This window comes from Zea mays, chromosome 3 (genome assembly GCF_902167145.1).
Source record: "Zea mays cultivar B73 chromosome 3, Zm-B73-REFERENCE-NAM-5.0, whole genome shotgun sequence".
Lineage (NCBI taxonomy): Eukaryota > Viridiplantae > Streptophyta > Magnoliopsida > Poales > Poaceae > Zea > Zea mays.
In genome coordinates this window covers 110,288,032-110,302,116 of record NC_050098.1, presented here as the reverse complement: position 1 = coordinate 110,302,116, position 14,085 = coordinate 110,288,032, and the positions used below count along the sequence as shown (strand labels likewise).

At 46.3% G+C, this 14,085-nt stretch overlaps 1 protein-coding gene and 2 pseudogenes across 2 annotated transcripts; 1 reads left to right on the top strand and 2 right to left on the bottom strand.

Moving 5' to 3' along the window:
* The first annotated feature begins 2,575 nt into the window (after positions 1 to 2,575).
* LOC100285855 (protein YIF1A) lies at positions 2,576 to 5,733 on the top strand. The gene is made up of 5 exons (NM_001158745.2): positions 2,576 to 2,736; positions 4,425 to 4,597; positions 4,678 to 4,776; positions 4,874 to 5,025; positions 5,109 to 5,733. The coding sequence occupies exons 2-5, from the start codon at positions 4,427 to 4,429 to the stop codon at positions 5,488 to 5,490; spliced, it is 804 nt and encodes a 267-aa protein (NP_001152217.2). The 5' UTR covers positions 2,576 to 2,736; positions 4,425 to 4,426; the 3' UTR covers positions 5,491 to 5,733.
* A 458-nt stretch (positions 5,734 to 6,191) lies between these two features.
* Positions 6,192 to 13,769, bottom strand: LOC100277847 (uncharacterized; annotated as a pseudogene). The gene is made up of 5 exons (NR_161463.1): positions 13,482 to 13,769; positions 13,209 to 13,306; positions 8,146 to 8,212; positions 6,902 to 7,015; positions 6,192 to 6,558 (listed from the first exon to the last, which is right to left on the bottom strand). The product of NR_161463.1 is annotated as an uncharacterized protein (transcript).
* LOC109944829 (pentatricopeptide repeat-containing protein pseudogene) lies at positions 11,457 to 12,597 on the bottom strand (annotated as a pseudogene).
* Positions 13,770 to 14,085: the final 316 nt, after the last annotated feature.

Genomic DNA, 14,085 nt, shown 5'->3' with positions numbered 1-14,085 from the left:
ATCATATTTATTCTTTAGCATTCCTATCCTTGTATTGATATGATGAAGGTGTGTCCTTCCTGACCTTCGTCTGAGAAGCATTATACCCGTAAGGAGATAATGCTTCGAGGGACGAAGGTCCTTAATGATTAACAATTGTGTTGCCTTGTTCTTAACTCACAGCATTTGAGAACAAGTGGCCAACAACCGCCCCATGAGGGACGTCGCCAACAAGGGCTGCTTTGCCCTTCTTTTCAGCGAGAAGGGCCTCCTTCGCTGCGTCGCCGATGGAGGTGGTAGGCTTCGAAGTTGCCTTCTTGGGAGCCATCGCAGGAATGGTTTTTCAGAGCTCGAACTGTGGGCGCCAAATGTTTGATGCTTAACAACACGATGGATTAAAGCAACAATGTTTTTCAGCCTGTCCCATTAGGGTAAAGTGCGGGGTATTTATAGGTAACCAAGAGATAGTCTCACCCTCGTAAATACAGTTATGCTCCCGGTTACCTGCATTATCCCTAGAATATGCCCCCTCAAGGGTTATTACAGGTCATTACAGTGTAGTTAAGTACAACCCGGATTGATACACCATCAATCCTACCTAGACTGAGGCTTACACGTGGGGTCAGGCGATCCAGGATGTCAGCCTCACGGGCCCGCTTTAATAACATGCGTGGGTAATGATTGCAGCCTTCGTCTTAAGGCGTCGGGCCTTCGGGAGCCGGCAAGGCCTTCACCTATCCTAGTTGATCCCTCCGTCCCAAGGCCTTTGCTTGGTTGAAGTAGACTTCGCTCTCCCTCTGTTGTAACTTGTGCTATTCACATCATGAATGTGCCAAGCAAGGGGGGTGGGTGACCTTCGCTCCAACACTCACCTTATATGCCTGTCAGGAGTGGCCCTAGCGCGAGCGCTCCAGCCAGGAGCGGCCCCGGCGTGGGCAGCCCCTACGCGGGCGCACGACTCTGTCGAGGGCACGGCCCGCCGCGGGCTCGGTTGGCCACGGCGCCCCAACGTCTTCCTCCGACTTGGGCTCTGCTAGTGCTCACCCTACCCCCACCAGCCCGCCGGTGTGGCGCCGCTCGCCACTGGCCAGTCCCGAGGGCCATTAGGCCCACTCATAGGAGGAGGGAGGCGCGCGGCGGTGGCTGGTGAAGATTAGGTGTCCGCATGGTTCGTCCTCGACTGCACGAGGAGGTTGTCCACGATGGGCCACGATGATCCCTGCGACATCTGACTCCAGTGGTGATGGGGAATAGCGGCACCGAACTGGTGAGACAATGGCTGGAGGAGGTGTCGGAGGCGCCAACTCGATGTCCATGGGCACCGACGACTCTGTGTCTCCAGTCGGCACCGACGGTGACGGGAGCAAGATGGGGAGGCCACACTCGACCTCCGGGAGCAGTACAACCACCATCCAACAGTGGGCCACACAGAACTGCACATTGTGCACTTGGACACGACTTGGAGCGGTTGCAGCTACAGGCGATGCTTGGCCGGTGGTGTACGCCTCCAACAATGCATCGTCGATGACACGAAGAACTTCGCGTAGACGACGAATACGAAGAGGAACGGTAGGCATCGTACCTTTCTGTCGTTCTAGAGCTCGAGGCCTCCAACCTTCTTCTTTCTCGTGTGAGCGTTCACTTTGCCTTTTCCCTCTATTCTCGCGAGTATGTTGATAACGCGTTGTAATATGGATTGCAAACAAGACGAAGAGAATGTAAATGACAAAACTATTTCTTTATTAAGGGATATAGTTTTTTTATATACAAAGTAAATGGTGTTTGTGAATAGACAACTGTTCACTGTTGTAACTGCTCGAGATAATCATTTTCAAAAAAAGAAGAAGAAAGAGACCCACGCCACGGCTAGACATGGCAATGGGTACCCGCGACCCGATACCCGATGGGTATTTACTCCATTAGGGTATGTATGTGGGCTAAATATTTTACCCGTAGGTCTGTTATTGGGCAAAAATCTTCACCTAATGGGTAAACGGGTATTAGAACGTTCCACCTTCACCCATACCCGTTAACCCGTGGGTATAAAATAACCAATATAAACTTATCCCAAGCATGAACTTGGACTTTAGTCATCCATCTTTTTTACTATTTAACAACCTTTTAGGCCATAATGTCATAGAAGGTTTAACGACTATTTAATGACCATGTAATGGAAAATGTAATGTGCTATGTAGTACTGTCCTAGTGTTATTACTTTATGTAATTATCTTTGGTGTGTTGAATGGATGGTTAAATGATGCTAAAAATTTTGTAATGGTATTTAGATGGATATACTTGACATTTGTATATATAATATTTTAATAGATGTTTAATTTTTTTGGTACATGTGACCCAATGTGTGACCCATACCTACATAGGTATGGGTACGGGGATAAATCAATACCAACGAGTGTATATGGGTAATTTAATGGAGTTATTTTTTTGTTATGGCTATGAATATGAGGTAGTAATACCGGAGAGCCGGAGGGAGGACATGGCTGGCGGCCCGCACCGAAGCAAATAAAAAAAAAAGAAAAAAAGAAAGAAAAAGTACCCGGGGCCCATAAAATAACTTTCCCGTCAATCGCGTGGACCTACCGACACCAGGAGGCGGAAGGAAAGAGGAACCCGCACAGTGGACGGACCTGTAGGCTCCCGAAAATCTCCCCGAGTCCGACGAGTCTCCGGCGGCCGCCCCCCTCTCCCTCTCGGATCTCTCCCTCTCTCCGCTCGCCGCGCCTCCATCGGTCCACTCAGGTATCTCGCGTCGATCCCGATTCCCAGCTCGCTCAATTGGACCCGAATCTCTCGCTCCGCTTCTCTGCGTTCGTTCGTGGTGCCCCGCGAAACCGCCAATCCCGCGGTTCTGTTAGGTTATTCTCCTCGCTCGCTCGCTCGCTCTTCAGCGCGGGGAAACCGACCGGTCTCGGTGCAACCCACGGGCTCTGGAACAGGCCCAATCGAGGTGCGGGCGCAGCTTGTCTTTGCACATGAACAGCTGATTTGGCTCTGTTTGGATGCATGGAATCTCTTCTTTGGTTACCATTTCCATGGTTTTGGAGCGGCAGCGTGGATCGTTTGGATCGAACATTAGCTGGAACTGAAACTATAGTCTTTTTGGGGTTTTAGAAAAAAATATAAACTCTAACATGTACTTTTTTTTTCCTGAATGGCTATGAATACTATAAAACTGTAGCTTCTTACCTGTTCATGTTTTTGATATATTTTTTACCGTACAATTTGGAACATGGGGAAGTGCCTAGTATTGATGTAGCTATTGAAGCAATCCAAGGAAAATTAGCAGAAATTTGCTGCTTTAATAATCGTAGAGGGGCGAATAATTTTTTTTGTATATCTGTCTATGTAGCAATAATTCTGTGTGCTCTATCAACAGACCTAATAAGGCATTTCGATTTTTATTACACGTATCGCTTCTTGTTCGCCTCCTCCAGCTAAATAGAATAGAAAGACCAAACAATAGTTTGCTATTTCTCTGCCTCTACAGAAATCAACATCAGTAGGGTGTGCAGTCAAACTATTAGCTGAACATATGCGTAAGTGTTTCTGCTTCGTTACATCTCAACAAGGATGGTTGATTTCCTTGTAGTTAAGGATAAATGGAATGCACAAGCGATGCTAGGATTAGAACATGATCTTGACTGCTATGAACCCCCCCCCCCCCCCCCCCTTTTTTACAAAAAAGGTCAACGGTTACGAGTACATTGGTTGGACTCTGTAACTGGAATTTGACTCCAGTTGATTAAATATTTTTTGTTTATACTTCCGGGAGATGATCTGTCAAATTCTCAGTTATGTTTACAGTTTGTCGATAAATTCTCTTCCAGATGTAGTGTAGAATGTAGGATAATTCCATTATAGTTTTGCATCCATTTTTTTAATCTGATGTTGAAGTTTGGTGCATGAAATTATTTTTATGATGATATGCTTGGGATTCTACGGTCGATGAGTAAGATAAGAGACTTCAACCAAGTTAAGTGCATTAAGGATGAATGGAAGCACCTTTTGGTGAAGGAGAATCGGATCAGAAATAGATGGCGAGACAGTAAAAGTAGGGTGTAAAGGATATAATATACCCAAAGATTTAGCTTTGAATATAAGTGCATGGAAAACAGTTATCCACGTGCCTGAATCTTGACTTGTTGTTTTTGTTGAGTTTTAACTCTAGCTTGCCTCAACTTGCTTGTAACTAAAATGTTTTATTGTTGTTGTGTATGTGCCTGGGGATTAATGAAAACTATAGAAGAACTTTCTGCCTTATCAGTGACCTAAATAGCTCCCGTATATTTAACCATGATTTATGTAACATCATGCTAATGTTTTGTTATTCTCATTTAGTCGTCTGCAAATATGTCAACTCTCTGTTATGAATTGTCATACTATCATTTTGGTCTAACCTCTTTTATACCTCTGCTTCTTCACTGCAGCCATGTATAGTAATTACGGGAATCCTTCGGGGATGCAGATGCCCCCGCAAAACTCTCAACCTGTCCAGTTTGATAATCCATTATACGGTGCAAGCTCGGGCCTAATCAGATCTGGGATAGGAGTATATGGGGAGAAGTTTTTGGGTTCTAGTTCAGAATTCATGCAAAGCAACGTACGGATCCTCCAACAGAACTTGTACTTTATTTCTGCTGTTTGCATGCATTCTCTAAATTATTGGTTCGATTCTTGCAGATCAATAGATACTTCTCCAACCCGCAGTATTACTTCCATGTGAATGATCAATATGTCCGTAACAAGTTGAAAGTTATACTGTTCCCGTTCTTTCACAGGGTATATCATAGTATTTCCTAATACCATTGAAATACAAGTCTGGTTGTTTAATCCCAGTGTACTGAGATAAACCGGTGTTTCTTCAATATCTTTGCAGGGGCACTGGACTCGAATAAGTGAGCCGGTCGGTGGCCGCTTGTCCTACAAACCTCCAATCTATGACATAAACGCACCAGATCTGTACATCCCTTTCATGGCATTTGGAAGCTTCATCATCCTTTCAGGGTTTACATTGGGTTTCATGGGAAAGTGAGTTGTCGGCAGTTATCCTTCAGCCTCCCAAAATGCTTCTGACCAATGCCTATAATTGACTGTACATGACACTTGTGCAGGTTTACTCCAGCAGCTATAAATCTGCAGTTTACAAGGGCGCTCATCGGCTGGGGCTTCCAGCTCATGGTCCTGAAAGGTCTGCTCTACTCGATGGGTGGTGGCGAGGTGCCACTGCTCGACTTGGTAGCGTACGGCGGTTATTTATTCGCCGGGCTATCGCTCGCCGTCGTCGCGAGGCTCGTGTGGGCGTACTCGTACTATGTGATGATGCCGTGGATGAGCCTGTGCATGGGGGTGTTCCTGGTGAGGACGATGAAGAGGGTGCTCTTCACGGAGATGAGAAGCAGCGAGAGGCACTCGTCGCGGCAGCACTACTTCCTTCTCTTCATGGCAATCGCACAGTTCCCCCTGTTCTTCTGGCTCGGCAGCATAGGTGCATGATACAGTTTTGTGTACTTTTCGCAGCATTAACGTTGCAAAAATGATATTGAAGTGTTTAGATGTGTTGTAAAGAAAAAAACAATTGGACAATGGTCTCAACAGCTTAGAGGTTGGCAGCTCTGCTTGTGAAGTTGTATGTGATCCACAATCATGTTATGCTATTGACTTTTTTGGTTGGTACATCTTTTCTGCCATGTGTCTAGGCTATCTCTAGTCACTCTTCTATCCTACTACCTTCTATTTCAATTCCACTCTGCAAATAGCTGTGCAATGTTTTTTTACGACATATGCACACTTCATTGGCTCTCGGCCGCTGCAGAATGAGCTGCCTCAGCCACGAGCCCTAGCCCTCGCCACAGGTCTGAACCAAGATTCTGAAGATGAATGCAAAATGAGATCAGTTGTCCATAACAAGTAGGCTTCTCGAATTCTTGTTCTTCATTCCTTTGGGTAACATTTCTTGAGAGCTGAGTATTTTTAGGAACAAGCAACCGATCAGTCTCCCATGACAGGCAAGGCTTATGCCATATAGGCAGCTGAAGCTGATTCTATACAAAATAAATAAAAAACATCTAAGGATCTAAGGAGGATGATTCATGGTAAGCGCAGTAGCAGCTTGTTGGCCTTGCCTAGATGCCAAGAGCCAAAAAAATAGCAGAGAGTATACTCGGAAAAAATATCAAGACATTTATAATCCTTACTTTGCTTTGAAATTTTACTTTTGAGTAATTATATTAAGTATTTACATTGCTAGACGATGCTATAGCGACGACTCCATCTCATCCACAAATCAAAATGCGCCATGCAACTGAACATTATTTGCCATGCATTATTAGTTTGCTACGCATTTGCATGGAGAGATCGAAAACCTTCCACATGTGCCTTATTTTCTTCTTCGATTCACTATTGTTGTGGTGCATCCACCCGCACCAGGGACGGGCTTGCGGGTTACGGGTTGTGCAGCGCCTCAATCTCCATTAGACCTGCTCCATCATCGTTATCGTCGTCGTCGTCGTCATCATCATCATTATCATAATCGTAGCAGCTACTGCCATAGCCTCGCAATACCTGCTTGTTATGCCGACACAATGAATGGGCTCTCTTAGCGCTAATTTGGGAGCCACAAAACCGATGTGAATTGGAGGGGCTAGAATCTCCTTCTTATTCAAAATTGAATAAAGGATTCTAGCCCCTCCAATTCCCTCAGATTTTGAGACTCCCAAACTAGCCCTTAAATGATACACGAGCACGGGTGAGAGGGTTTGGGTATTACTGCCATGTAAGTTAGCTTTTTGGCAGTATGGCAGGATCGAGTTGCATCTATCTATCTATCTATCTATATACACATACCAGCATCAAAAGTTCATGTCTCTGAGGCAATAGTGCTGTCGAAAACAAGTTTAACTATTACCTGTTTGCTCTGGGTAATGGCGCTGCCTGCAAGCCCCGTCTTCCTTAGCTTATCCGTGTACGAATAGTCCTGCCGCAGACAGCGTGTGTACATGATCATCAGGTTCTTGGTAACCTGCAAGGGATCGGAGAAGAGAGAGAGAAAGGCCCAGTAGTGCTATTCGTCAGCTTTTTAAACGGAAGGAAACTGGACGTCGCGTGCGAATGGAAGTAACAAAGCGGCCGGCTTCACACAACAATGATCTAATTCACTAGTCATCTACTAGTACTTTTGAGGCGTTGAAAACATCGATTGTAACCGGGAGGGGAGGCCCAACAATTTTTTTTTCCAGGCAGGCAAATTAACTTGCAGTAAACAACAAAGCTCAGGAGGAGGAACAGGCAAGCACTACATATCCTTCTAACTGTTGTTCTTGCTTAGATGTAGGTCAGAAAACTACAATGTCTGAGGAGTTGAATTTTTTTAGATGATGTCTGCCGTGCAAAACTGCATCAGGGCCTGTGATACTATGTATAACTGCAGTACTATGTATATCTGCATTTCTTCTAGAACTGTCTTGTTCATTATTCACGGGGTTCTGGCTGATGCCTCACACATATTATGTGTCCATTACGTATATATTCAATTGGTCTATCATGTCTTTAAGCCGTAAATCTAGACCACCTAAGATTATATTCATGGACGAGGTACTGAAGGTGTTTGGTTTGATAAATCATTCTATTTAAAAATTCTATTTAAAATGAAGTGATGTATCATAAATTTATTTATCAAATTTAGTAGAATGACTTTAATCCTCGTATCAGTACCAACTACCTATAAAGAATAGGATGGTGATAGATCAATTCATTATATTTTTCAAACAAAAAAATAGAAATAATAATATGATAGACTAACTCATTCCTCACACCAAACACCCTCTATATACATAAGAAATTACTAGGTGTGTGCCCGTGCGTTGCAACGGGAGTACGTTAGGATGAGCATCGACACATATCTGATCAGATCTTATATTTCCTTTGGGGTCACATGTGTTCCCAAACATATTAATACGTGAGCATGTGTTCCCTTGTGCCTCATCAGCACACTGTTCCGCGCATGTATAAGTCTTGTTAATTTGCATACCTTTTGTATAGTCTCTCACCATCTATTCACTATAATATACAGAATCCATGTGACAAACATTATCAAATATAAGTTTAATGGATGTAGGACAAGGAAGCTTTGAGGAGTAAGGAAAAAATTACTCGAGTTCTTGGGAGCTGATCAACGTGGGGCAGGAATTGCAGCTTCTTTTAGTGAAACTGCACCACCCTGTAAAGACCGAAGTATGAAGATAAGTTAAGTAATAAGCAACACAGGGTAAGCTTGTTTTTTGCCAAGGAACACACCTAATAAAAAATAGTTGAGTCTAGCAAAAACACTATTACAAGATTAAAACAAGAGCTGCCATCCACGTATTTATTTCTCTTGGTGTTTTGATTAGTTCCTTTCACCTAAAATCATCCTAGGACCTATCAGACCAGTTAACATTTATTTTCTAAAAATTAGCACGCTTTTTATCTTTTTTCTCGAGACGCGCAGGAGAACTGCGCCCCATTATATATTAAGCAGAAGAAAATAGAAAAAAACAATGGTTTACAGATAAAAACCTCCTTACGGAGGCCAGAAACAGGCATACAAATAAAGATCCATAAGGGATCAAAAAACATACTACTCAAACTTCCTAAGCCTCTATCACTGGTGCAGCCAAATGAACAAGGCCTTTTGCACCAGCAACTTCCCATTTTCTTCTTTCCTCATCCGCAGCTCTGAGACTTAAGGACAAACTTGGATTGCAGCCATCAAAAATGCAGTTATTTCGGTGATTCCATAAAGTCCAAGCTCCCAAAATGATGAGAGAGTTAAGGCCCTTTTTTGTGAGTCCAATAACTGCTCCCTCCACCACTTCCCACCATTCCAGGAAGGAGTTTGCAGTTGGCTGTGGTGCAAGTGAATGAAGACCAAATTTCCTAAGTAAAAGGTACCAGAATTCCCGCGAGAAGGAACATTGTACAAGGAGGTGGTCTATAGTTTCTTCCTCTTGATCACATAGAAGACACTTATCTGGATGATTTAGGCCTCGCTTTGCCAATCTATCAGCTGTCCAGCACCTCTTATGAGCAACCAACCAAAGGAAGAAGCGACATTTGGGCAATGCCCAAGACTTCCAGATTCTTTTATAGTGTCCAAATGACACAGATCCCAGGAACAGACCTTCATATGCTGATTTGGCTGAGTATACACCATTCGGGGCAATACTGAAGATATGCCTGTCTTCAACCTCCGGCTGCAGCTCGATGCCAGAAATCAATTCCCAAAGCTGAATGTAATCTGTCAAAACCCCCACTGACAAGGCTCCTCTGATGTCAGAAATCCATTTGGCACTAACAATTGCTTCCTGGACTGTCCTACAATTAATTAGCCGCTTCGGAATTGCGCCGATCAGCCTTGGAAACAGATCTGCAATTCTTTTTCCATTCAGCCATTTATCCTTCCAGAATTTGGTGTTGATTCCGTTCCCCACTTCAGTGGTCACAACTTCAGAAAAGAAGGCTCTAGCCTTTTTTGGGACTTGTATTTGAAGCCCAGACCAGGGGCGAGAGTGATCAGTCTTTTGTAACCAAAGCCATCTTAGTCGAAGTGCCCAACATAATTCTGGAAAACTAGAAATACCAAGCCCGCCAAGCTTTAGGGGGCGGCAAACTTTTCCCCAGGCAACAAGACAATGACCACCTTTAGCTTCTTTGCGGCCTCTCCAAAGAAAACCTCTTCTAATTTTATCAATAGCATCCAAACCCCACTGTGGGATATCTACTGCCATTGCTAAATATACTATCATGCTAGTAAGAACATGCTGAACTTGCACTCTTCTTCCAGCCCGTGTCATTAAGTCCGCCTTCCAATTAGGAAGCTGATCAGCTATTTTATCCACAAAAGGTTGGAACTGCTGCCTTGTTAGCTTGTGTAAGGATAAGGGGAGCCCCAAATACCGACAAGGAAAGGTTGAGATTTCACATGGCAGCAAGGATTGGACTTCGAGTAGAACCTCCTCAGAGCATCTAATCGGATACACATTTGACTTTTGCACATTATTGTGTAGCCCAGAGGCGTCTCCAAACAAATGAAGAATGCTAAGAGTAAGGTCTATATCTGTCGGTGTTGGGCATAAGAAAAGGACCACATCATCAGCATACATGGAGACTCTATGGAGCTTTTTTGAACTAGAAAGCTGCTGAAGCAAACCATCATTTTCTGCCTTTGAGAACATGTAGACAAGGACATCCATAACTAAAATAAATAGCATGGGAGAGAGAGGGTCTCCCTGTCGAAGTCCCCTGCGGTGCTTAATATGACGACCTGGAAATCCATTTAAAATAATCTGAGTAGAGGAGGTGGCCAGAAGACCACATATCATATCCGTCCAAATCTGCCCGAAACCTAACTTCTTCATCACCTCGATCAGGAAAGGCCAAGAGACAGAATCAAAAGCTTTTGTAATATCTAATTTCAGCAGCAAGCTAGCCTTGTTTTGTTGATGCAACAGTCTGGAAGTTTGTTGAACCAGCATGAAATTGTCTTGAATGAACCTCCCTTTTATAAATGCGCTCTGATTCGGTGACACCATCTCATTGAGCTTGCTGGCCAATCTATTAGCAAGGATTTTGGTGACCAGCTTGGCAAAACTATGCACCAAACTGATAGGCCTGAAATCTTTTATATTATCTGCTCCGTCTTTTTTGGGGATCAATGTGATATAGGCTGTATTAAGGCGCCCAAAATTGGCAAATTTCCTGCCCCAAACAGCCGAGATAGCTGCCATAATATCAGCCTTAATAATTGTCCAGCAAACCTTATAGAACCTTCCTGTGAATCCATCAGGGCCTGGAGCCTTATCTGAAGGAAGACATTTGATGGCATCCCAGACTTCTTGTTCTGAAATGGGGGCTTCCAGAACGGTCAGATCAAAATTAGGCATTCCAAGAGCCTCTAACTCAATCGCCCTTTCCCTATCCGTACTGTTTCCCAACAGCATGGTGTAGAATTGGTCCACACACTCAAGCACGCTTTTTATCAGGATACCATTGTTAAGTAACCCTAGTTAGGGTTATGTGGGCAAATACCTGCTTTGCCCTGAGGGGTCTCACATCTCTATATAAGGAACATGTACACCCCTCATAATACAGAGATCAGAAAGAGGCTAGAGGCCCAACCTTATATCCAATATCTCGTGTGTTTCACTGTCGTGCTTTTGGGAAGGGAGACAGGTTATCTACAACTTCTCACGCCTCAACTGCTGATGGGAGGGAAGGGAGCGGATCTGGTGATCCGTGGTGACGTAGTTCTCAACAACCATAAAGAAATCAGTTTGACAGCGCGACCGCGTGGGCCGGGACCGCGCATGGCCCAATTTGAAATATCCTTGCACTAACTGAATTGCCTAACTCTGAACTGATCATACTACACCACTCATTGTTCTCGAGTTTCAGCCCCCTTTGATCAGTATTTACGCACCAGTCTGCACTTCTTGCTAGTTTCTTGCACTTCCACTCCCAGTAAATGCAATTACTGTGTTTTGTTCAAACAATTAGGTGGCATATGATGACATATCAACCAAACATTTATATTTGAGAAGTTTTTTTTATCAGCCCCATTCTCCTCTAGGCTTCATCGATCTCATAATTCTCATTGGCCGCAGTTCCAACCGTTGCAAAAATCTTAATGCCCCTATCAATAAAAATTAGTCCCAAATTTGTACATATCACTATCGAGAGTGCATTCAACCATTCGACATACAGGATGTCGATGTCATCCCAACCACTGCATTGCCAGTGCCTTTGGGCACCTTGCTCCTTTTGAGGATCTTACGCACAGAGGCCATGTCATCCCATCTATTCACAGAGCCATACAAGTTTGACAGCAGGATGTATCGGCTGCCATAGCGAGGCTCCAGTTCAATGAGCTTCTTGGCAACCTCCTCACCAAGCTCAACCTTGCCATGCATCTTGCAGGCGCTAGCTAGTGCGCCCCATAAGCCAGGGTGTGGCTCCACGGGCATGCTCTTGACGAAATACAAGGCCTCCATGACACGACCAGAGCGACAGGGCCTGTCGTTGGCCACCATTCATCGCGAGCCCAACAATCATCGCGTTCCAGGAGTAGATGTTCCTCATGGGCATGACAACAAACACCCTGATGGCACTGTGGATACCCCCCACATTTCATGTACATGTCGACGATAGCGGAGGCGAGGACAACACTCATCGCCCCCTGCAGCTCCTGTTCGTCGTACGCGTGCACCCACGCGCCGTGTTCCAGTGACCGCAGCTGGGCGCACGCCGAGACCACGCTCACCAGCGCGGGCTCATTCGGCACGATGCCGCTGCTGCGGACCATGTCACCGAAGAGCCCCTGATCACGCAGCGCCTCCCAGCAGCGTCCCGACAGCACGAGGCCACTGATCATGCAGCTCCAGGTGGCGGCGTTCCTGGTAGGCATTGCGTCGAACAGGTCCCGCGCCTCGGTGAGCATCCCGGCGCGGGCATACGCGCGCAGCATCGCGTTCCAGGATACGATGTTCCTCTCGGGCATGGCGTCGAAGAAGTGCCTTGCCCGGCCTAGGCCGCCGGAACTGGCGTGGCCGGCGACCATGGTGGTCCAGGCGACGACGTCGGTGGAGACCTCCGCGAAGAGACGGTCGACGGAGGCGACATCGGAGGCGGCGAAGTAGGAGGATACGGTGGCGTTGGCGACGTAGACGTCGCGGGTGTCGGGAGACACGTCGTCGTCATCCATGTACAGATTAAACAAACACGGGGATTGTGCGAGCGCGGAGGGTTGCTCGAGGAGGTTTGCGGGGGCGGTTCGCGGCGTTCGCGGTGCAGCCTCCGCGGTTTCTGGCGGCGGGATTGCGGCGTTCGGGGAGGTTGCAGCTTTAGCAGCCGCGGCGGGATTGCGACGTTCGTGGAGGTTGCAGCTTTAGTAGTCGCGGCGGGATTGCCGCGTGGGGGGTTCGTGGAGGTCGCGGAGGCTGCTTATGGCGGTTCGCGGAGGTCGCGGAGGCTGCTTATGGCGGTTCGCGGAGGCTGCTTAGGCCGTCGCGGGATTACGGTGTGCGGGCGTTTCTTTGGCGGTTCGCGGCATTCGCGGTGCAGCCTCCGCGGTTTCCGGCGTGCGGGCGCGCGGAGGCGGGCGCGTGATTTCCGGGGGCGGGGGCGGTCTACAATGAGCCCTTAATAGTTAGTAGAGATAGAGAAAAGAAGAAGAATACCTCCTCGACGCCCCCGTCATCTATGTCGGCGTTGAAGGACTCGTCCATGGTGACGTACAGCAAATCCTCCAGCTCGTCCGGGTCGAGTGCGCCCGCGCCTTCAGTTCCGTCCACCATCCATCGCGCACAAACGAAACACAATATCCGTCAAATGATTTCGTTTCCAAATTGAGTTCGAGAGGCAACAACAATGCATGCATGCAACCGCATGCTCGCAGGATATATATGATGGAGACGAGACGAGACGAGATCGAGATCGAGATCGATCGAGACCTCTGGCGGCGGCGGCGCGGGTGAACCAGGAGAGGACGGAGGAGGCGAGCCGGTCGGCCTTAGCCTGCGAGTCGTGGCCGCCCCACTGGTTCTGCACCGCCAGCTGCAGCGCCGTCCACTTCCCGAAAAGCAGGCCGACGCACTCCGCCATTGCGGCCGCCCCCTTCTCGGACAGCACCCTGCTGGCGGCGACGTCGGCCGTGCGGGAGGACGAGGCCATGGCTGGGTTTGGCCTCGCGATGGATCGATGGGGTGGCCGCCTGGCCGGTCCGCCGATCGACGATGCATAATATCGGCTGGGGTTTTCAAACTATCTCTTTAATACCAATTTCTCCGGTTCCACCGCCTTCCTACTTTATACAAAAATAAAATAAAATTGTGTACAAGTGGGACTTCAAACTTTGTTTTCAAACTTCAAATTTACACTCCTCTAACAAACAGAAATCATACGTTTTATTTATGTTTTATTAAAATAAAATCTACACACGTGTATAGAAACAAAGTCAATATGGGTATTTATATGTTAGGTAGAGTCATAACTCAACTTTGAGACTCCATCGGAGAAATAACAGAATAAAAAATGTTCTTTTAAGTAATTGACTAG